The sequence below is a fragment of the Peromyscus eremicus genome, chromosome 18 (assembly GCF_949786415.1).
Source record: "Peromyscus eremicus chromosome 18, PerEre_H2_v1, whole genome shotgun sequence".
In the NCBI taxonomy this organism is placed as follows: domain Eukaryota; kingdom Metazoa; phylum Chordata; class Mammalia; order Rodentia; family Cricetidae; genus Peromyscus; species Peromyscus eremicus.
This window is the reverse complement of record NC_081434.1, coordinates 1,173,168-1,197,086: the sequence shown is the minus strand read 5'-3', so window position 1 is coordinate 1,197,086 and position 23,919 is coordinate 1,173,168. Positions and strand designations below refer to the sequence as shown.

Sequence of the window (23,919 nt, the reverse complement as noted above, 5' to 3'; positions counted from 1 at the left end):
AGTAAGAAACTCTAGAAACCAATTGTTTAAAGCCCAAAGAAAAGTGATCTAGAAAAGAATTTTCTGCATAGTATAATAATCTCTTCTGAGAAAGAGGTAGCAATTTCTGACACAGTGTATTTGCATTTTTGATGATTATCAATTGAGGAGTTAAGAGATGATGATTGAAATAATACAGGTGCAGTCATTAGGCTGATTCTCCAATTTATGACAAACAAAAGAATTTTAGCTAGTTGTATTCTGTACACAGTCTACCAAGATAATTTTTCTGCCTCTCATTCTTTAAAGGTAGATAGCAGAAAGTTTTGAACTGGTTTGAAACAGACTGTAGACACCAGCTCACACCAAGCTTCCCTGAGAAATCACTTCAACAAAGAGGAGGCATAGTCTGAATGTCACCCAACATTTCCATTTATTTTGAGGCCACTAAAACGAATAAAGATGCACTATTTTTCTGACCACATCGTTGAAAGCTTGTTTTACTTGCTTATTCCTTAGAGTGTAAATAAACGGGTTCAGTAAAGGGGCAACTGAGTTACTTAGCACAGCCACACCCTTATTGAAGGCAACTCCTTCTGTTGCTGAAGGCTTTATGTACATGAAGATGCAGCTTCCATAAGAGAGGGAGATGACAACCATGTGGGAGGAACATGTGGAAAAGGCCTTCTTCCTCTGCTGTGCAGAAGGGATCTTCAGAATGGTCCTGATGATGCGAGTGTAGGAGAGAATCACCAGCACCAGGGTGACTATCAAGGTCACAACTGCTAAGACAAAATCAAAGAGTTCCAGCAGCCTTGTGTCTGAACAAGCTATTTCTATGAGGGGCCCATAGTCACAGTAATAATGATTGAGCACATTAGATGCACAGAAGTCCAGCTGACTGGTCATGATGATTGGGAATAAGATGATTAGGAAGCCACTCAGCCAAGAGCAGAGGACCAGCAGGGTGCAGACCCTGCTGCTCATGATGGTGGTGTAGTGCAGGGGTTTGCAGATGGCCACATAGCGGTCATAGGACATGGCAGTCAGAAGGTAAAACTCAGTGGCTCCAAAGAAGATGACAAAGAAGTACTGAGTGAAGCAGCCAGCAAAGCTGATGGTCTTAATTCCTGTAGAGATGCTGAAGAGCATTCGAGGAGTAAAAGTGGATGTGAAGGAGATTTCCAGGAAGGAGAAGTTCCTGAGGAAGAAGTACATGGGTGTCTGGAGGTGGGAATCCAGCAGTGTGAGGATGATGATGGTGAGATTTCCCATAATGCTGAGAATATATGTGAGGAGGAGAAACAGGAAAACACAGATTTGAAGCTCTGGTGCATCTGTGAGTCCCAGGAGAATGAATTCATTGAAAGTCTGATTTTTCATCATCCGCTTTGATACCCTGTGAAGCTGAGAAAGAGAGAAATGGGTGATGAAGGTGAACAGAACTTAGCAGGATGGAGAGGAAGTCTCAGAGTTCTCCTGAAAGTTTTCTTTTAGGAAATCCATCTGGATCCAAACACTATGTCTGCTTGTTTGAAACTTTCCCTTCACAAAGTCTCTCTCTCTCTTTTTTTTTTTTTCACAAAGTCTCTCTTAAAATGTACATCCAATGCCTTGGTTGAGAGCAGTGCCATGGCCAACTGGGCTTTCCTGGGTGCATCTTCTTCAGTTTTCCTTTTTATGCCTTATTCTTACTTCAAATCTCAGAGGATGTGGCAGCGCCTCCCATCTCTCCCCAGCCTTAGTGTCTTGATGATCCACTCTATTGCTGCCATCTCCAACACATTTGCCACCTGCTTTACTCTATATATTCTATTCTGCTTTAATCTCTGTTTGCTAACAACCCACAGTGCAGGGCAGGATAGAGTCCCATTCTCTCTCCATCTCCCTGTCTCTATCTCCTTCTCACCCCCCTGTTTATGTGTTTTAGGTTTTGTGCCTAGGACAGAACTTAAAAAAAGAAACCCTTCAAATACTGAATTCTGATGAACCTCTTTCTTTTTCTTTCTTTCTTTCTTTCTTTCTTTCTTTCTTTCTTTCTTTCTTTCTTTCTTTCTTTCCTTCTTTCTCTCTCTCTCTCTCTCTCTCTCTCTCTCTCTCTCTCCTTTTTTGTTTTACTGTTTTACTGTAATGGGATTGTTATTCAAGATTTTCAATATTTTTAGGAAGGGTTTCCCAAGCTCTCCCACAGGCTCTTTCAGTGTTTGCTAACTCTGTTAGAGGAGACTTTGGAAAGGTTTTCTCGTGGTAGTTGGGTTTCTGGAACACCTTCTCTTCATTAGTATTTTGCTTTTGGATAATTTCTCTGCTTTTTCTTTCAAAGCTTCATATTCATATCTAATCAGATATGAATGGATTCAGAATCTAATGGAATCAGCACAAGCACACACAGGTCAATGTGCACATATTTTCATTTCATTCTTCTGTTAATAAAATATTGTAAACAATAAAATTATATGAGTAGGTAAATGACAAAATTATAATTGTTTCTATGGTGGAATAATATAGGGAATTTATATTTTGTGACTTTGATACAACTATAATATATCATTAAAATATATTTTGTGACTTTGATACAAATATAATATATCATTAAAATAGCAAGCTGTCCCCCACCACACAGTGTGATTCTATCTTTGTGTGCACAGACTAGCGTTTGGAAAAATCCCATTGTCCAGGAGTAGTTCTTTTGTGTAAAGACTTTTCTTTTTACTTCATGGTTACCTTGACTATTAGAAATGTTTAAAACAGGTCAAAATGTGTTCTTTAATAACAAAAGTTGCAGAAAGTGTAGTAGAAAACATTCTTATTCAGATGTCTTTAGCCCCAAGGAAGGGTGAACATACTCACTTTTTAACACAGGAAAGGTACTGAGGGATTTGCCTCTGGATGTTAGGTGGGGTGAGTCCGAATGGAGAGGTTGGATGAGCATGGATGCTGGAATAGTAACTAGGACTAAAATGTAGTTTTTTTTTTTGAGACAGGGTTACTCTGTGTAGCTTTGGAGCCTGTCCTGGAACTCGCTCTATAGACCATGCTGGCCTGGAACTCACAGAGATCCTCCTGCCTCTGCCTCTTGATTGCTGGAATTAAAGGGGTGCACCACCACTGCCTGGCTAAAACTTAGTTTTTAATACTAACCTGTTCCTGGATTTCTCAGAAAGCACACATTCAGACTTCTGGATTCTTGGTGCTGTGAGTCAGAATGGAGACATCAGATGTAGATGGAATTTGTAACACATTGGAACATTCCTATCTGAACAAAACATGTGCACTCCTTTCTCACAAAGCACAGGTACAGGCTTCTGGGGAGGTTGTCTGAAAGAAAGATTCTAGATCTCCTCGTCTTGGTCACTTACTGCCCCTTTCATTGGTCCACACAGACTCCACCTGTAATTCCCAAAGATGCTGCCTATTGAAAGCAACAGGATACAGGAACAGTGAGCTCTTGAGAGTCTCACTGCTTGTATTTTGTCTGAAGGGTGGTGATGGGCGTCTTTCCAACTTTATATCAGATTCAATAATGTACTTCTTGTTTAATTTACTCAACAGAGACCATTGGAGGATAAGGGATTGCCTTGAGACTCAGGCCCAGGAAGTGCTAATTAGCCTCTCTCAAAAATGGTACTGGGAATTAAATCTAACAGGTAACTAGAGAAGATGCTCCAAACAGACCCATGAGGAAGCTGCCTCCATGTATGAGTCAGAGTAATAGCCTTGTGGGAACTGAAGCAATAACCGTGGAAGTGAGAGAAAGTGAAGTGTTTTGCCCAGGGCTCTCTAAGAAAACAGAACTGATAGTGTTGTTGTTTTTGTTGTTGTTGTTGTTGTTGTGTGTGTATATACATGGCTCACACATACACACACACACATTGTGGATTTTACTAGAGTGGCTTAAGGGCTGTGGTTGGACTGGACCAACAATGGCTGCCTCCCAAAAGGAAGGCCAAGAATCCAATAGTTGTTCAGTCCATGGGTCTTAATGTCTCAGCTGATTGTCATTCTATATGGAATCTTGAAGAAGTGAGATTTTTTTTTTACATTTTTCTCTTTCATTAAACATAGACTCTTTTCTCATTTTCTCATAGAATATAATCTGAATACAGTTTTTCCTCCCTCTACTTCTCTCAGTTCCTACCCTCCCCATCTCTCATCTGGATCCACTCCCTTTCTGTCTCTCATTAGAAAATAACAGGCTTCTAAGAGAGAACAACAAAATATAACAAATCAAAATATAATAAGATAAAACCCATCCTATTGCAGTTGGACAAGTCAACTGAAAAATAAAAGATCCACAAGAGAAGGCACAAGCAGAGACCCACTCATTCACATGTTCAGGAGTCCCATAAAAGTATTAAACTGAAAGCTATAGTGTGTATGCAGGGGGCTGTGCTGACCCACGTAGGACCTCTGATTGCTGCTCCAGTCTTCTGAGTTCATATGAGCTTTGCTCAGTTGACTTAGAGGGCCTTGTTCTCCTCGTGCTCTCCATCCCCTCTGTCTCCCCCACTCCTGACTCCTCTTCCATGGCATTCCCTGAGCTCTTAAGGGAAGACATTTGATGGAGACATCACATTTAGAGCTGTGTGTTCTAAGTTCTCTTTCTCTGTGTGTAATGTCATGCATGTGGAAGTTTCTCTCCTGCCTGCTTGTTCCCAAATACCCAGCAGCTGCTTCCTAAATAATTGACTCAGAGGCTTAATATTACTTATAAATGCTCAGCCTGTAGTGTAGGCTTATTATTAACTAGCTCTTACTCTTAAATTAAGCCATAACTCTTATCTATGTGTACTCACATACTGATACCTTTTCTCACTGTGGCATTCTTATCTTGCTTCCTGTGTGTCTCACTGGTGACTCCTTGACTGTGCTCTCCTTCCCAGCATTCTCAGTTTCAGACCTTGAGGCATACTGATGATACATTGGAGCACCGTGATGGCACAGGGAGCATTCTGTAGTCACATTATGACCAGACCAGAAAATGTAGTGATGACACATTGGAGCACTCTGATGCCACAAGGCAGCATTGGGAAGACACAAGTGAGCATTATGATATCACAATCCCCTTGTCTAGTCAAAATGTGCTTTGTACAGGCAAAACTGAACATTGTCATGTACAAGAAGTCTTTTTTAAAGGTTTTATTTTATTTTTAATTAGGTGTCTATGTGTAGGTATTGGAAGTAGCCAGTGCTCTTAAATCCCGAGCCGTCTCTCCAGCATGAGTGAGTTGTCTGTAGAAGCCATAAGAAGGTGTTGTATCACCTAGAGCTAGAATTACAGGTGGTTGTGAGTCATCTGATGGGGGTGGGCAGGACTCTAATGGGTCCTTTGGAAGAGCAGTTCATGCTATTAATTTCTGATGCATCTTTCTGGTTCTCACGCTTTAAAAATTAATTGATAATTAATTAATCGTGTGTGTGTGTGTGTGTGTGTGTGTGTGTGTGTGTGTGTATGCCCGTGTGTGCACATGCGTGCATGCTATAGTGTGCTTATCAAGACTCACTTGTAATTTTTTTAAAAAATTTTTATTTTATATGTTTGGGTGTTTTGTCTGCATGTATGTCTGTGTATAATGTGTATGCAGTGCCTGAGGAGGGTGTGTTGGATCCCCTGGAACAGACTGGCTGGGAGTTGACTATGTGGGTACTGGGAATTGAACTCCAGACCTCTGTAGGAGCAGCAAGCACTCTTAACTGCAGAGCCCTCTCCCTAGTCCCTCATTTGGACTCTTTCTCACATCTTCACACCCAAGTGGAAAATGAGCCAAATAGACAACAGACTACCTTGAATAGGAAGATATTTCTTGATTATCTAACTGGGTTCCAAGCTATGGCCATGTTTTTCTTATTAAGTGACATCATTGAAAGGACCTGCCCTATTTCTCTAGTCTTGATTCACTGGGCATCCTCTCATGTCCCTCTGTCATCTGCTCTTGTGAGTGCTGTCTTTTCTGGCTGAGATCTAAAGAGTATTTCCCATTTCTGACACTCAGAGGCTACTGCTTCTCTCTGTAGCTAGATGGTAAGTCAAAGGCCCGTGTTGGGCTGGGAGTTCTTCCAGAGTCAGCCTCCTTGTTATTTCAATAGTTATTTTCTCTAGGGATTAACACTATTTTACAAAAGGGTTTACAAATGCTTGCCAGGCCTGGGAGTGTTGTGGGTACAGTCCAGCGCAAGAAGCCAACCAAAATTCCACAAGGCCACGTGTTCCATCTCCAGCACTGGGAGAAAAGGTGTTTTCCAGGAATGGGAAGAATGCTAAGGACTAATTCTGAGAGCAGGAAAGGCTTTGCAGACCTTGGGGCAATGGCTGACAATCCCACCTAGAGAAACCAACCAAGGAGTTGAGCACAGGGTTTCTGAGCCCAGCTCACTTGGTGCTTAGCAGAAGGACTCTGTACAGACCATCCTCCCTCCACATGAGCTTTCCCCTTTGTGCTTGGGTGTGAGGAGGAGGACCAGCCAGACCCAGGCCCAACAGCAGGGAGCTTAGGGGTAGGCACAATGAAGGGGAAGCCACTTCCTCCCTGCTTCTCCTTTTCCCCATCTTCCTCCACTTTCCTCCCTCTGTTGAGAATTAGCTCCTCAGGGAATTGATCTGCTGTGGTGTGCTCCAGGGAGGGGCACTCTGAGGGCTGTGGGGATCCATCTGCAGGTAAAAGCTCCACAGCCCTTTGTGGTCCTCAGATCTGTGCTCCTGTCTCCTGCTCTTGCCTATTCCACTCACTTTCTGCCTCTGGGTGGACCCAGATTATTTGTTCTCTGTCTGCTCACTCAGTTTTCTGTCCACGTCCTCAGCCCCCTTCTTGAAGGAAGCTGCTTTTGCCCCCCAGCTTTTTGCTCCTAGCTCCTGCCTGGGTGAGTGGAACAGACTTGTCTGAGAAATTTTGCAACAGCAAGAGGATCTGCAAGTGTGCCTCATCTTCTCTGGATTTTCTTCCTCTTTGGGAGGTTTTTTTTTTTTTTTTTTTTTTTTTTTTTTTTTTTTTTTTTTTTTTTTTTTTTTTTTGGGTGAGAGTCAGCAGCAGCTGAAGTTCCCAGGCTTTTTCTCAGCATCCTCTTCAACATCCTCTTCAGCATCCTCCTCAGCATCTTCCTGATCTTCCTCCTCAGAATCCTCTTGAACATCCTCCTCATCTTCTTCCTCAGCATCCTCTTCAGCATCCTCCTCATCATTATCCTCAGCATCCTCCTCAGCATCCTCTTCAACATCCTCCTCAGCATCCTCCTCATCATTATCCTCAGCATCCTCCTCAGCATCCTTCTCATCCTCCTCCTCCTTCTCAGCAAGCTGAGCCGCTCTCATGGACGACTCTTCATCCTTACTGCTGCAAAGGTTTCTGGCCGGCTACCCCTCTCTGGCCCCTCTTTTTTCTAGTCTGGCTTTGGGGACATGGGAGGTGACAATGGTACAGAAGTAACAGAGTTCATTTTATTGGGGTTCTCGGGCTTTGGCTTTCTTCAGGGCCATCTGTTTTGGGGTGTGCTGTGTATCTATGTGGTTACCTTGCTGGGCAACTCTCTGATCATCCTCCTCACGCTGGCGGACTCTGCCCTCCACTCCCCCATGTACTTCTTCCTGCGTCACTTCTCCGTGGTGGAGATCCTCTACACCACCACCATTGTGCCTAGGATGTTGGCTGACCTCCGGTCTTCCTGCCCCACCATCGCCCGGGCCAGCTGCTTCACTCAGATGTACTTCTTTGCCCTTTTTGGCGTTGCCGAATGCTGTTTACTCGCTGCCATGGCTTATGACCGGTATGCTGCCATCTGCTCTCCACTACATTATACCACGCTGATGAACCAGGGAACATGTGCCATCATGGTGGGGGCCTCTTACTTTGCGGGCATCATCACTGGCACCACCCACTCTGTCTTCATCTTCACTTTGCCTTTCCGTGGTGCCAACACCATCCACCACTTCCTGTGTGACATCCTGCCTGTGCTGAGACTGGCCAGTGCAAGCACTTTCTGGGGTGAAGTGGGGAATCTCTTCATCACGGTAGCTTTTATCTTCACACCCTTCTCATTGATTGTGGCCTCTTACGCCTGTATCATTGCCACTATACTTGGTGTTGCAACATCTGAGGGACGTCAAAAGATCTTTTCTACCTGCTCTTCCCACCTGTTTGTGGTCATACTCTTTTTTGGGACTGGGACTGTTGCCTATATGAGGCCCCAGGCAGATTCTCTTGGGGACACAGACCAGATTCTTTCCATTTTCTACACGGTTGTCACCCCCATGTGCAACCCTTTTGTTTACACTCTGAGGAATAAGGAGGTCATCGGGGCCATGAGGCGGCTCATGAAGAGATACCTTGGGGGTCCTTGACCATACTCCACCTTCCTCCCAAGATTTTGGATCTAAGGGCCTGAGCCCTGGACATTCTCAAGGAAAAAGAGAAGCTGAGACCACAGGGCACAGTCTGTTGTGCATTGGTGTGTTCCACCCACCATGAGCATCCAAGACACAGGTGTATTGTTCAGAGCTGTTTCTGGGACCTGGTCTTAAGACTTTGACTGGGCTTCATGATAAGAGCAGAGCTGAGGACTGGAATGGAGGTCAAGGGGAGGCATAACCTTGATAACCTTGTGTGATGATGTGATTCCTGGTCATGGCTGAGGTTTAGTGCCTTCCTGGGGTTATGCTCTTGAGACATTCATCTTCCTGCTTCTGCCAGTGAGTTCTTATTGTAAGCCTTTCTCTCTGACATCATTCCCATATGCCGGTAAGGGACAGGGACAGGGACTGGCTGGTTTGCAAATTCAGCTCCTAAGTCTTGCTTGTATTGCTGTAGCCTTGGTCTATTTAATTGCTTGTCTCCTGAGTGATCCCTATCTCCTTGGACCCTCTTAAGATGATGGTGTTCTCCACTTAACTTTCTTTCCAGTTGTCTTGAAAGAAATGCCTTTTATTCCCTCCTTTTGTCTCAGGTAGAGGACACATACTGCCTTCCCCCCTCTATTCTGAAGTTTGATGTGGCTTTCAATTCTTGAAATGACAGTGTTTTCTTTTTTTAAATTTTATATGTTTTGCCATGGGTGTCAGGTCCTTTGGTCCAGGAATTACAGACAGTTGTGAGCTGCTATGCTAATGCTGGGAATTGAACCCGGGGTCTATGGAAGAGCAGTCAGTGCTCTTAACCATTGAGCCATCTCTCCTGCCTCTTTATGTTCATTTTCTAACTTACTTTTTACTTTATGTGGACCCCCCCTTTTTTTAATCACAACAGGAAACGTAAAAAATATTGAAATTTGGTACCAATAAGTGGGGGTACTGCTGGGAAAAACCTGACCATGCAGTTCTAGAGCTCTTGGAACTAGTTTGTTCGGAGAATACAGAGAAGTTGGAAACTTTGGGATAGAAAATCCCTTGATTGACACAAGCAGAGCTCAAGAAGCCATTCTGGTGGGAGACCCAGCTCATGATGTTTCACAGGGGAACAAGGACTCTGTTTTGTTTCTATCACTTTGGTAAAGACTATGACCAAAAGCAACTTAGGAGGGAAAGGGTTCATTTATTTCATCTTACGGCTTACAGTTCACCATGAAGGGAAGTCCAGGTAGAAACCCAAGGCAGGGACCGGGACGCAAAAACTGAAGCAGAAACATGAGGGAACTTTGCTTACTGGCTTTGTTGCTACGGTTTCCCCAGCTTGTGATCTTATATAACCCAGGACCACCTGACCAGGGTGGCACCACCCCCATTTGGCTTGGGCATCCCATAAATCAATAATCAAGAAAATGCCCTCATAGACTTGCCAATAGGTAATCTAATGGAGGGATCTTCTCAACTGAGGTTTCTTCTTCCGGATGAATACATAGCTTGTTTCATTTTGAAACAACAACAACAACAACAACAACAACAACAACAGGAAAAACAACCAGTGCAGACTCCATGGGAACTGGGCTGGGGCCATGTATACGATCATATGGGAAAGAATCTGGCTTCATTCTGCCAGTGTCCTGAGAACATGAGTGAGGACTGAATTGAAAGGTTGATGGACTAATCGGTTTGGTGGAGGAAATTTCAAGACAGGAGAGCATCCAGGCCATGGCAGGGCTACTGTTAACAATGAGAGAGAGAACAAAAAGTGAAGCAGAAGGATATTAAGAGGCTCTCAGATGTCTATCATTCTTCTAGATAGTTCTTTGCAAGGTGGGGTCACAGATGCTGGTCCCATTGGTGAGCTATCCGTCATGAAGTCAGGTCATAGGTACTCATCACAACTCAGGGTGGTCCTACAGGAATCCATTTGTGAATGTTGGTCCCTCCTCCAAGCAGTCCTCCAGCATGGTGCTTGGAATCCTTGTCTCTGTTCCCCTGCAGACTTTGGCTCTGACCAGGTTTCCAGTTCAACGAATTCTGTGTGATTCAATGATTCTGACTCAGTTTCTCTCCCCTATTTAGAGGTTTTTCTGTTGACATGTTTCTGCCTGTAGTCTTGTGACACTTGCTCTGAGTTTCCCGTGAGTGTGACTCGTGGATCTGGGGTGACAGAGCACCTGGCGGCTGCTCCTGTGAGAGAAGAGGTTTTTCCGGCACCAGTCTTCTTTTTGCCGATGCTCTGCACAACTTTTCCTCCTCTTTTTTCTCTTTAAAGAATCTGTTACTTAAGTACTATACTGCTTTTCTGAGGCTCTCTGTCTTAATCATGGCTGCAGTCACCCTTTCTCACTGGGAGAACTAGCTCCTCATACCTGCCAATTCCTCTTAGCCAAACTTGATCCCCCTACCCCATTTACTTTGTAAAATTTCCCATTTTACTAAACTGCAGAGTTTAAACTGCTACCCACCTCTTTTTGATAACTGTTATCTTACTTTCCTTAGCTTATTCCCTGGGGATTCTAGCAGATCATACCTGCCTATTATCTGTGCCACCTTCCCTGATATATCCTGATGGCAGTAATGGAACATTGTGATACAACAATGGAGCATTCAGTTGGGACTAAGGTAATGTCACAGTAGAGCACTGACATGGTATCTGGAATTTTATCTTTGCTGAAAAGCAGCATCACAAAGGCAATATTGAGCCTTGTGGTTTCACAGGGGAGCTTCAATGGCACAATGCAGCAATGTTAAAGTAAAACGGAACAACATGATGTCACAATGTAACATTGTGATATGATAGTGGAGATGTGAAGCCAAAATGTACTACTGTGATGGCAAAGTTGATGATTGTTATGAAAAAATGGAGCATTAAGATGTGAAAATGGTTCTGAGATGTCACAATGCACCATTGTAGTGGCCCAATTGAGCACTTTCATATAAAAATGAAGTAATGTGATGGTACAATGAAACATTGTGTTGTCAATGTGGAACATCCTAATGTCATGATAGAGTGTGATATCACAAGGTAGCTTCATGTTGGCACAGTTGAGTGTTGTGATGTCATAATGTGATGACACAATGTCTGAGATGACACAATGGAGCATTTTGATGGTACAGTGTAACATTTGATGGCAAATTTGATGATTCAATGTCACAATGGAGCACTTTAATGTTAGAGTGGAGCTGTGATGTCAAAATTCACCATGTGATGGCATAAATGAGCTTTGCCATATAAAGTGGAGAGTTATAATGGCACAACAGATCATTGTGATATAGCAGTAGAACCAGTGACATCACAGTGCAGCACTATGATGCTACAATGGAGCACTGTTAGATTACAAAGGAGTTGTGATATCACGATGAGCATTGTTATGTAAATGGAGGATTGTGGTGGCACATGAAGGACTGTGAGGGCAGAATGTGGTGTGATGACATCATATTGACATTGAATGGAGCCTAGTGGTGTCACAGTGAAGAACCTCACTTAGGAGCTATGATGTCACAATGAAAAATTGTTTCAGCACAATGGTGCATTGTGATGTCACATTGCAGTATTGTATTGGCCCATTGGAGCATTGTGATGTCATACTGGAGATGTGATACTACAATGCACCACTGTGATGGCCCAACTGAGCACTGATATGCTAACATGGAGCATTGTGGTGGCATAAGGAAGGATTGTGAAGACAAGGTTGAGCCCTGTAATACAGAATGTGGCATTTTGATGTCACAATGGAGCTGTGATTTCAAACACATCACTGTGATGGTTTATGGGACATTGTTATCTAAAAACAGTTGAGTATTGTGAAGGCATTGTATTGTGATATCATGGTTGAGCCGTGTTATCACAATGCATCTTTGTGACAGAAAACTGAGCACTGTTGTGTAATGAAACAGCATTGTGATGGCAGAATGGAGTATCATGCAGACAAAATTGAGAATTGTGATGTCATGAGAGAGCATTGTGAGGTCACATTGGCTCTTTGAATCCACAGTGCACCATTGAGTAATGAAATATTTTGTGATGACACCATGGAGCATTGTGATGATAAAAGTGAACATCGTGACACTGTAGTTGAACTGTGATATTAAAATGTATCTCTAATGGCATGATCGATCATTGTTACATAAAAGAGAATATTTTTAAAGATTGATTTTTTTTTAAATTATGTATATGTGTGTGTGTCTGTGTCAGCACAGGAGTGCAGTTGCCTGCAGAGGGTCCCTTAGACATGTAGTTACAACAGTTGTAAGTTACTTGATGTGGGTCCTGGGAACCAGATTCAGTGCCATGAAATAGTATATCATAATGTTGTTACAGTCAAGTTGTAATATCAGAATGCACCATTGTGGTGTCCCAATGGGTCATCGCTATGTAAAAATGGGAACATTTTTTTGATGGAAGAGTGGAGCACTGTGATGGCATACAACTGAGCCATCTCAATGGCCCTTATTTTATAGTCTTAATATTAACTTATTGTTTTGACATACAATCATACATACTATGGGATACAGTGTGGCATTTCAGGACACATGTTTAATGCCCAAAGGCCATATAAAGGTAATTGACACTTAATAACCTCAAACATCTATCCTTTATTTCTTAGGAGACTTTCTGTTACTGACACCATCTCCCTACACTCCACAGGTTTTTTTTTTTTTTTTTTTTTTTTTTTTTTTTTTTTTTTTTAGACATACCATTTTGCCCCAGGCCAGTCTTGGTGGATAGTACATTTCTTCTATGTGATTCAATTAGTTGATGTATAATATTTTACAAGATCTTCTGATGGTTTACATTTCTGTAGTTTAGTGATTCATTTATGATTTTGTTTCTTATCTTATCTTACTATTCTTACTATCTTACCTTTTGCTGATCTTGCCTCCTCTGTCATGATAGACTGTGGTATCTTGAACTGCAAGCTGACATAGACCTTGCCATCTCTACATGGCTGTTTGCTGTTCAGGGAAATAACACAGGCCCCTTGTTGATTCTCAGTGGCTGCATCAGCTTACACTCTCATCCTCAGCGTCAGGATTCTTCCTTCCTGACAACTTTGACAGAATCTGTCATCATTTGTTTTCTTGATGATAGCCATCCTGACTAAGGTGAGGTGGAATTTCAAAGCAATTTCAATTTGTATTTCCTTGATGGCCAAGGATGTTTGACATTTTTCAAGTACCCCTTTGGTCATTTGTATTTCTTCTTTTGAAAACTGTATACTCCATTAGTTCATTTATTGATTGTATTGATAATTTTTTTGTATTTGACTTTTGTAATTCTTTATATATCTTAGATATCAATCTCCCGTGTGAGATATAGTTGGCTATTTTAAAAAGGAGACTTGTGATAATTTCCTTTGTTGTGTGGAATTACTTTAATCTATTGCCCTCTCTCAATTCTTGGGATGATTTCCTGTGATATTGGAGCCCTTGTTAGAGTACTTTCCCATAATTATATATTGAAGTGTTTTACTTATATTCTCCCTAGCAGTTTCAAAGTTTTAAGTTGTACATTAAAGCCTCTGATCCCCTCCTGTGGATTGGTTTTTGTGCAGGCAAAGAGGTAGGCAATGTTTGACATTTTCTCAAAAGTGAAACAGTCTGCATTTGAGAGCAATGCTTGCTTAGGTGATTCTTCAAGCAGTGATTCAATCACAGGAGAACTTTAAGTTGTTTAACCTTTTTATTTAAAGTATTTTATAATTATTATCTTTAAAAGCCATAGAGCAAGGTGTGTGTAATATTGCAAGAACACGATGTCCCACTAGAGGGAGCCATGCACCCACTTACTTGTATCTAGACTCTGGATGTCATGCCTTGAGAATGTGAACTCTTATATGAACATGTTGTAAGCCTTCAGACTTGGCCCTCCTTTGTAGTTTCTATTTGGACTTTGCACTGGAATTGCTGTCACAGTATAAGAGTTTTGGAATGGATTTACTAGGTGCTATTGCTGTGTATGTCCAAACTGAGACCATAGAGTGTCACAAACAGCACTTGTTTAACCCAGCTCACCTGTTGTGTTGCTGGGTTTGGGAAAAAGGAAAAGATGTTGAAAAGAGAGTGAGAATGATAAACAGACACAGAGATGGAGAGAGGGAGGGAGACAGAGGCAGACAGGGTAGCTCTGGTCTCTCCTGCTGTGGAGCATCTCCTTCATTTTAGGGTTTTATAGTCCCTGTGAAAGATGTCCAGGAATTCCTGTCAGAGGCTCTGGACACTTCTGAGTGATTTTCAAGTTTTATTTCATATAGAAAAGTGCAGATTAAGAAATGGAATAAAGGGAGCAGTGACCTCAGGACAAGATCCCACACTGCTACATTTCCAACTTGTAAAAAGGAATTAAAGAAAAGCTTAGAGACAGGTGTGGTGGTGCATGCCTTTAATCCCAGCACTCCAGAGGCAGAGAGTGGTAGATCTGAGTTTGAGGCCAGTCTGGTCTAGAGAGCAGGTTCCAGGACAGCCAAGCTTAGGAAGTGAAGGTAACCATCAAAACCAGAAATCTGGTGAAGATATAATTGAAAGGTCTCTGAGTTTGAGGCCAGCCTGGTCTACAGATCTAGTTTCAGGACAGCCAAGCTTAGGCAGTGAAGGAAATCACTGAAAACAGAAAGTTATTGAAGATGTAGTTGAACAAGGGAGCCATGTTCTGGCCCCAGTAAGCATCAGAACTTGGAATCTTTGGCCACACAGTTCTGGCTTTAAGGATAGAAGAAAGGGGCTATGGAATTTGCCTCCTCAGCTAAGGAAAGTTGCTGAGGCCAGGCATGTGTCACGGTGTTCCTGAATGGAGAGGCCACAGTGTGAAGCTGTAAAGCTGAAGCCTTGATTGCTTTGGAGACCCCAAGATATTAGAGGTGCCAGAGCCATGGATACCTGCTGAGGAAAGCTGCTAACAGGAAGTGGAACCAGTCCAAGAGAAAGAAGTTGCAGTCAACCAAGGTGAAAGGAGTTGGAAATCTGAGGAGTGTTTTGTCATCAGATATGGAGATTCAGCTTTTGGCATTTGCCCATCTGGTTTTTGGTCTTTCTTTGGATATTTTCTCACTATGCATCCTTCCCTACATTTTGGAATAGTAATATTTTTCCAGTGCCATTATATGTTGGAAGTATTTGATTTTGATTTTATAGGGGATTACAGTTAAGACATTGTATGCATCTCTGAAGAGACTTTGAACTTTGGACTTTTAAACATTGTGGAGACTATGGTAGACTATGGGACTGTCTTAGTTTGGGTTTTTATTGCTGTGAAAAGATGCCATGACCACAGCAACTCTTATAAAAGAAACACTTAATTGAGGGGGCTCGCTTACAGTTTCAGAGGTTCAGTCCGTTATCATCATAATGGGAAGCATGGTGGTGTACAGACAGACATGGGGCTGGAGTTGAGATTGCTACATCTTGAAGGCAACACGAAGTTGACTGACAGTTACATTGAGGGAAGCTTGAGCCAAAGAGACCTCAGGCCTGTCCCCATAGTGCTACACTTCCTACACCAAGGCCATACCTCCTAATAGTGCCACTTTGGGGACCATTTTCTTTCCAACCACCACAGAGACTTTTGATGTTGGACTGAATGCATTTTTGTATTATGATATGGCTTCAAGCCTTTGTGGGCCAGGGAGTGGAATGTAGTGGTTTGAAAGAAAATGACCCCCAAAGGGAATGACACTATGAGGAGGTGTGGCTTTGTTGGAGTGGGTGTGGCCTTGTTGCAGGCAGTGTGTCACTGTGGGGGCAGGCTTTATGGTCTTATATATGCTCAAGCCACAGCCAATGTCTCAGTTCACTCCCTGTTGCCTGTGCAAGATGTAGAACTCTCAGCTCTCTCTCCAGCACCATGCCTGCATGCACTGAGCCATACTCCCAGCTGCCATGTTTCCTGCCATGATGACAATGGACTAAACCTCTGAAACTGTGTGCTGCTCTCTCAATTAAATGTTTTCCTCTGTGAGAGTTGCCGTGGTCACTTCACAGCAACAGAAACCTTAATACAGTATGGGTGCATGAATATGAAAATATTTTTATGAAGCCTAGTAACATATAAAGCGAATATATTAAGAAAGGTGTTTTGGGGGTTGAGGATTTAGCTCAGTAGTAGAGCACTTGCCTAGCAAGCCCAAGGTCCTGGGTTCGGCCCTCAGCTCCTGGAAAAAAAAAGAAAGGTGTTTTAATCTATTATTTCCTCAGAATGAACAAGAGGGAGTACCTGGGGTGGTATATTACTCACTCAATGATTGAGAAACTATGGTTTTGGGTCACCTACTTAGACCCTCAAGAGTCTTTGAATGCTGGGTATTGTGGATATCGTAGATCATGGCAGAGCATCCTTAATACTCATCCTGATCTCTGCAGAAATCATCTTTTATGTTTTCTCTAAATCTCAGGCATGCCTTTGCTTCGTGGTCACTTAGCAGATTTCTATTACTGCCAAGATTGCCGGTAAGTTTCTTTTTCTGAGTCTTCCTTTAAAAAGAGTCCAGATAATTCCATCATAACAGTTTTCAATTTGTTCTCAGGAAACAGTTAGAAATGTTCTTGGGAGTACTCATGAAACCCAATGCTGTATAATAGGAAATGACTTTGCAAGATGTTTAAAGAGATGTCTTAAAAAATTGGGCTCTCCCCCCTGGCGGTAGGATCAGAATCCATCCCTGGTGCTTTTTGGAACTCACTACGTATGATTGGATTCCTCATGCAGCCTTGATGCAAGGGGAGGGGCTGAGACTTGCCTCTACTGGATGTGTCTCCCCATGGGTGGTCTTGCCTTTCTTGTAGGGGGTAGTTTGGGAGGGGGAGCCTGGGGGGGGCAGGAGGAGGGAAGAAGGGGACCTTTGATTGGTGTATAAAATAAAAAGTTCTCTTAATAAAAAAACTCATCATTTAATATAATATCTCTTTCAAAATGACTAATTTCCTTGATTTCTGTATTGCATCTACTGAGAACTGTGACAACGATTCACAAAGGAAAAATTAGTTTTCTCCAGAAGAGTCTCATTGGGTATGCAAACCACACTTAAGGGAGAACCCATGCCCAGCAGTAGATGGTCAGCCCAAAACAAACTCAGCTGTATTTTTGGAGGTTTGGTTTTTTGTCTCATAATGATTGATTTGATTTTTTGTTTTTTGTTTTTACCTTACTTGTCTTTTGCTTATTTATTATGGTTTCTGATTTTGTGTTTTTGTTGATTTTGCGTGTTTGTGTGCATGGTGTGTGTGTATCTGCATGGTATATGTTTTTTCTCATGCTTTCTATTTGTTTTTGTTTTTTCTTTTCTTTGTTTGTCTGTCTGTTTTCTGTTTTGCTCTGGTTTGTCTTTTTGTTTGACTATTTGCTTTCTAAAGAAAGAGAGAAAGAAGGTATGGAGTTGAATGAATGGGAGGTAGAGAGGATCTGAGAGGAGTTTAGGGAATGTGATCAGAATATGCCTTAGGAAAATCAATTACTTTCAGTAAAGCTGCTTTTTTTCCTGGATGCTGAATTATCTTGAAATCTTGAGAACTTATTCATCAATTTTTGTCTATCAAAATTATAACTATTCTTACATGACTCTGTGAACTTTAATCCACAAAACCTCTTTCCATGTAGTATATGTTAACAACTAGGGAAACCCATATTTCAGTGAAAACATGTCATAAAATACTTGGAAAACAATGGAAATGTCAACAGAAAGTATAATTTAATTTTTTTGTTAGCATGGTGAAACTTTGACTTGACAAACTTTTTATACACAGCTTTGCTTTTTGTGAGTATGGAACATCTCAGGACAAACTGAAACTGAAAACACAAGATGTGCTTATTCTAGACATGAATCTCAGAGCACAGCAAGCTTTCACCGAGTGAATACGTTGAAGCCACATTTTAAAAAAATTATGCTTACTGGAGATCTTTAAAAAAATTTGGCTCACACTCCGCCGCCGACTCGCGCTGCGTGTGCTTTCGCTGCTCCGTCTCCCCGTCCTTTGCCGATCGCAATGGAAGAAGAAATTGCCGCACTCGTCATTGACAATGGCTCCGGCATGTGCAAAGCTGGCTTTGCTGGCGACGACGCCCCCAGGGCCGTGTTTCCTTCGATCGTCGGGCGCCCCCGACACCAGGGCGTCATGGTGGGCATGGGCCAGAAAGACTCCTATGTGGGTGACGAGGCCCAGAGCAAGAGAGGTATCCTGACCCTGAAGTATCCTATCGAGCACGGCATTGTCACCAACTGGGATGACATGGAGAAGATCTGGCATCACACTTTCTACAATGAACTGCGTGTGGCCCCTGAGGAGCACCCAGTGCTTCTGACCGAGGCCCCCCTGAACCCCAAAGCTAACAGAGAGAAGATGACGCAGATCATGTTTGAAACCTTCAACACCCCAGCCATGTACGTGGCCATTCAGGCGGTGCTGTCCCTGTATGCGTCTGGGCGCACCACTGGCATCGTCATGGACTCTGGTGACGGGGTCACACATACTGTGCCCATCTATGAGGGCTACGCCCTGCCCCACGCCATCTTGCGTCTGGACCTGGCTGGCCGGGACCTGACAGACTACCTCATGAAGATCCTGACTGAGAGGGGCTATAGCTTCACCACCACGGCTGAGCGGGAAATCGTGCGTGATATTAAGGAGAAGCTGTGCTACGTTGCCCTGGATTTTGAACAAGAAATGGCTACTGCTGCATCGTCCTCTTCCTTGGAGAAGAGCTATGAGCTGCCTGATGGGCAGGTGATCACCATCGGCAATGAGCGCTTCCGGTGTCCAGAGGCGCTCTTCCAGCCCTCCTTCCTGGGCATGGAGTCCTGTGGCATCCACGAGACCACCTTCAACTCCATCATGAAGTGTGACGTGGACATCTGCAAGGACCTGTATGCCAACACAGTGCTGTCTGGTGGAACCACCATGTATCCCGGCATTGCTGACAGGATGCAGAAGGAGATCACGGCCCTAGCACCCAGCACAATGAAGATTAAGATCATTGCTCCCCCTGAGCGCAAGTACTCAGTCTGGATTGGCGGCTCCATTCTGGCCTCACTGTCCACCTTCCAGCAGATGTGGATCAGCAAGCAGGAGTATGACGAGTCGGGCCCCTCCATCGTCCACCGCAAATGCTTCTAGATGGACTGAGCAGGTGCCAGGCATCTGCTGCATGAGCTAATTCTGAAGTATCAATTTGCCCTGGCAAATGTACACACCTCATGCTAGCCTCATGAAACTGGAATAAGCCTTTGAAAAGAAATTTGTCCTTGAAGCTTGTATCCAATATCAGCACTGGATCGTAGAACTTGTTGCTGATTTTTGACCTTGTATTCAAGTTAACTGTTCCCTTGGTATATGTTTAATACCCTGTGCATATCTTGATTTAGTCCTTAGTCATGTGGCTCGGTCACTTGGTGGCTGGGGTGAGCATAGCTGCGGAGGAGAAATCCCCAGCCTGGTGGATCTGTGAAGCACCATGCAGTGATCTGTGCAGGGTATTAAAACCAACAGCTGACTTCCAGGATTTCTCGAGGCTGGCAAGGGTTCCTGAACCAGTTACCACTTCCGTCTTGCCGGTCTAACGGTGGGAAAGTCCGAGCCTTAGGACCCAGTTTCCGTTCTGGTGTTTTCCCTCCTGACCGCCATGGGTTGTTACTTGCCTTGAGTTGGGAAAGTTTGCATTGACACCTGTAAATGTATTCATCCTTTTAATTTAAAAAAAAAAAAAAAAAATTTGGTTTGTGAAATAAAAGAATAAAATAAATAATGTTAAAAAATTGGGCTCTCTCTGTCTCTCTCTCTGTCTCTCTGTCTCTGTCTCTCTCTGTGTGAGTGTGTGTGTGTGTATATGTGTGTATACTTGCCAATATGTGAGGATGTGGAGGCCAGATGTTGACATCTGATGTCTTTCCTCAATGGCTTGCCAACTTATTATTTGAGAGGATTTCTCACTGAACCTGTGGCTTACCTTTTAGGCCAATGACCAGTGAATATCTGGAATCAGCTTGTCTTTGGCCCTTTCTTGCATGTTAGATTTACAGTGTAAGCCACCATGCCCAGCTAGTACATAAGTGCTGGGAATCTGAACACAGGTTCAGATTTTCAAAGCCAACACTCTATCTGCGGAGCCATCTCATTAACCATAGAGGCAATTTTAAGAATTATCAGAGTAAGAAACTCTAGAAATGAATTGTTTAAAGCCCAAGGAAAAGTGATCTAGAAATGAATATTCTGCATAGTATAATAATCTCTTCTGAGAAAGAGGTAGCAATTTCTGACACAGTGTATTTGCATTTTTGATAATTATCAACTGAGGAGTTAAGAGATGATGATTGAAATAATACAGGTGCAGTCATTAGGCTGATCCTCCAATTCATGACAGGCAAAAGCATTTTAACTAGTTGTATTCTGTATATAGTCTGCCAAGATAATTTTTCTGCCTCTTTCATTCCTTTTTTTAAAAAAGATTTATTTATTTATTATGTACACAGTGTTCTGCCTGCATGTACACCTGCAGCCACAAGAGGGAACTAGATCTCATTATAGGTGGTTGTGAACTACCATGTGGTTACTGGGAATTGAACTCAGGACCTCTGTAAGAGCAGACAGTGCTCTTAACATCTGAGCCATCTCTCCAGCTCCCTTCTTTCATTCTTTAAAGGTAGATAACAGAAATTCTTGAACTGGTTTGAAACAGGCTGTGGACACTAGCTCACACCAAGCTTCCCTGAGAATTCACTTCAGCAAAGAGGAGGCATAGCCTGAATGTCACCCAACATTTCCATTTATTTTGAGGCCATTAAAATGAATAAAGATGCATTATTTTTCTGATCACATCATTGAAAGCTTGTTTTACTTGCTTATTCCTTAGAGTGTAAATGAATGGGTTCAGTAAAGGGGCAACTGAGTTATTGAGCACAGCCACACCCTTATTGAAGGCAACTCCTTCTGTTGCTGAAGGCTTTATGTACATGAAGATGCAGCTTCCATAAGAGAGGGAGATGACAACCATGTGGGAGGAACATGTGGAAAAGGCCTTCTTCCTCTGCTGTGCAGAAGGGATCTTCAGAATGGTCCTGATGATGCGAGTGTAGGAGAGAATCACCAGCACCAGGGTGACTATCAAGGTCACAACTGCTAAGACAAAATCAAAGAGTTCCAGCAGCCTTGTGTCTGAACAAGCTATTTCTATGAGGGGTCCATAGTCACAGTAATAATGATTGAGCACATTGGATGCACAGAAGTCCAGCTGACTGGTCAAGATGATTGGGAGTAAGATGATTAGGAAGCCACTCAGCCAAGAGCAGAGGACCAGCAGGGTGCAGACCCTGTTGCTCATGATGGTGGTGTAGTGCAGGGGTTTGCAGATAGCCACATAGCGGTCATAGGACATGGCAGTCAGAAGGTAAAACTCAGTGGCTCCAAAGAAGATGGCAAAAAAGTACTGAGTGAAGCAGCCAGCAAAGCTGATGGTCTTAATTCCTGTAGAGATGCTGACAAGTATTCGAGGAGTAAAAGTGGATGTGAAGGAGATTTCCAGGAAGGAGAAGTTCCTGAGGAAGAAGTACATGGGTGTCTGGAGGTGGGAATCCAGCAGTGTGAGGATGATGATGATGAGATTTCCCATAATGCTGAGAATGTATGTGAGGAGGAGAAACAGGAAAACACATATTGGAAGCTCTGGTGCATCTGTGAGTTCCAGGAGAATGAATTCACTGAAAGTCTGATTTTTCATCATCTACTTTGATACCCTGTGAAGCTGAGAAAGAGAGAAATGGGTGATGAAGGTGAACTGAGCTTAGCAGTACAGAGAGGAAGTCTCAGAGTTCTCCTGAAAGTTTGTTTTTAGGAAATCTATCTGTTCTGTGTGATCCAAAAACCATGTCTGCTGGTTTGAAACTTGCCCTTCACAAAATCTCTCTTAAAATGTGCATCCTATATCTTTGTTGAGAGCAGTGCCATGGCCAACTGGGCTTTCCTGGGTGCATCTTCTTCAGTTTTCCTTTTTATGCCTTATTCTTACTTCAAATCTCAGAGGATATAGCAGCGCCTCCCATCTCTCCCCAGCCTTAGTGTCTTGATGATCCACTCTACTGCTGCCATCTCCAACACATTTGCCACCTGCTTTACTCTATATATTCTATTCTGGTTTTATCTCTGTTTGCTAACAACCCACAGTGCAGAGTAGGATGGAGTCCCTTTGTCTCTAAATCTTCCTCTCTCTAGCTCTTTCTTGCCCCCCTGTTTATGTGTTTTAGGTTTTGTGACTAGGACAGAACTTAAAAAAAAAAAACCTTTCAAATACTGAATTCTGTATGAATCTTCTCTCTCTCTCTCTCTCTCTCTCTCTCTCTCTCTCTCTCTCTCTCTCTCTCCTTTTTTGTTTTACTGTTTTACTGTAATGGGATTGTTATCCCAGCTTTTCAATATTCTTAGGAAGGCTTTCCCGAGCTCTCCCACAGGCTCTGTCAGTGTTTGTTCACTCTGTTAGAGGAGACTCTGGAAAGGTTTTCTATGGTAGTTGGGTTTCTGGAACACTTTCTATTCATTAGTGTTCTGCTTTTGGAGAATTTCTCTGCTTTATCTCTCAAAGCTTCATGTTCATATCTAATCAGATATGAATGGATTCAGAATTTAATGGATTCAGCACAAGCACACATGGGTCATTTTACACATATTTTCGTTTCATCCTTCTATTAATAAGATGTTGTAAACAATAAAATTATACAAGTAGGCAAATGAGAATATTATAACTGTTTCTATGTTGGAATAATATGGGGAATTTATATTTTGTGACTTAGATATGACTATAATATATCATTAAAATAGCAAGCTGGTCCCCCTCCCCACAGTGTGATTCTATCTTTGTGTGCACAGACTAGTGTTTGGAAAAATCCCAGTGGCCAGGCGTGGTTCTTTTGGGTAAAAGACAAAAGACTTTTCTTTTTATTTCATGATTACTTTGACTATTAAAAATGTTCAAAACATGCCGGGTGGTGGTGGTGCACGCCTTTAATCCCAGCACTCGGGAGGCAGAGCCAGGCGGATCTCTGTGAGTTTGAGGCCAGCCTGGGCTACCAAGTGAGTTCCAGGAAAAGGCGCAAAGCTACACAGAGAAACCCTGTCTCGAAAAACCAAAAAAAAAAAAAAAAAAAAAAAAAAAAGAAAGAAAGTAAAACTTGCTTTAAAAAAATGTTCAAAACAGGTCAAAATGTGTTAATTAATAACAAAAGTTGCAGAAAGGGTAGTATAAGACATTCTTATTCAGATGGCTTCAGGCCCAAGGAAGGGTGAACATACTCACTTTTTAACACAGGAAAAGTGCCCCGGCCAGCGGGGTGTCAACGGGGGTGACCCACCTGTGGGAGAGAATGAGGGGGATGGGGGAGACACGAGAGAATGACAGCAAGACAGTGTGTTCTGATCAAGCTGCCAATTTTATTCTCCTCAGCAAGGCTTATATAGCATGGGAGGGGAAGGGAAGGAGGGAAGGGGTGCACGACGTGCAGTACGTGCAGGTGAAGGTGGACGTGCAGGTGAAGGGCTACGTGCAAGTCGTGCAAGTCGTGAGGCTGCTAGGTGGTAAGGTCACTGGTCAGGGCCCATTGTTCTGTTGCTATGCTACCTGACCTGCCTGACCTGTT

At 42.9% G+C, this 23,919-nt stretch overlaps 4 protein-coding genes across 4 annotated transcripts; 2 read left to right on the top strand and 2 right to left on the bottom strand.

Moving 5' to 3' along the window:
• Nucleotides 1-426: 426 nt before the first annotated feature.
• LOC131895332 (olfactory receptor 6C4-like) lies at nt 427-1,371 on the bottom strand. The gene has a single exon (XM_059245775.1). The coding sequence runs from the start codon at nt 1,363-1,365 to the stop codon at nt 427-429; it is 939 nt and encodes a 312-aa protein (XP_059101758.1). The 5' UTR covers nt 1,366-1,371.
• A 6,001-nt stretch (nt 1,372-7,372) lies between these two features.
• LOC131895348 (olfactory receptor 10P22) lies at nt 7,373-8,311 on the top strand. The gene has a single exon (XM_059245787.1). The coding sequence runs from the start codon at nt 7,373-7,375 to the stop codon at nt 8,309-8,311; it is 939 nt and encodes a 312-aa protein (XP_059101770.1).
• Nucleotides 8,312-18,221: 9,910 nt separating this feature from the next.
• Nucleotides 18,222-19,985, top strand: LOC131894830 (actin, cytoplasmic 2-like). The gene has a single exon (XM_059245129.1). The coding sequence runs from the start codon at nt 18,287-18,289 to the stop codon at nt 19,412-19,414; it is 1,128 nt and encodes a 375-aa protein (XP_059101112.1). The 5' UTR covers nt 18,222-18,286; the 3' UTR covers nt 19,415-19,985.
• Nucleotides 19,986-21,074: 1,089 nt separating this feature from the next.
• On the bottom strand, nt 21,075-22,013 carry LOC131895331 (olfactory receptor 6C4-like). The gene has a single exon (XM_059245774.1). The coding sequence runs from the start codon at nt 22,011-22,013 to the stop codon at nt 21,075-21,077; it is 939 nt and encodes a 312-aa protein (XP_059101757.1).
• Between the last annotated feature and the right edge of the window lie 1,906 nt (nt 22,014-23,919).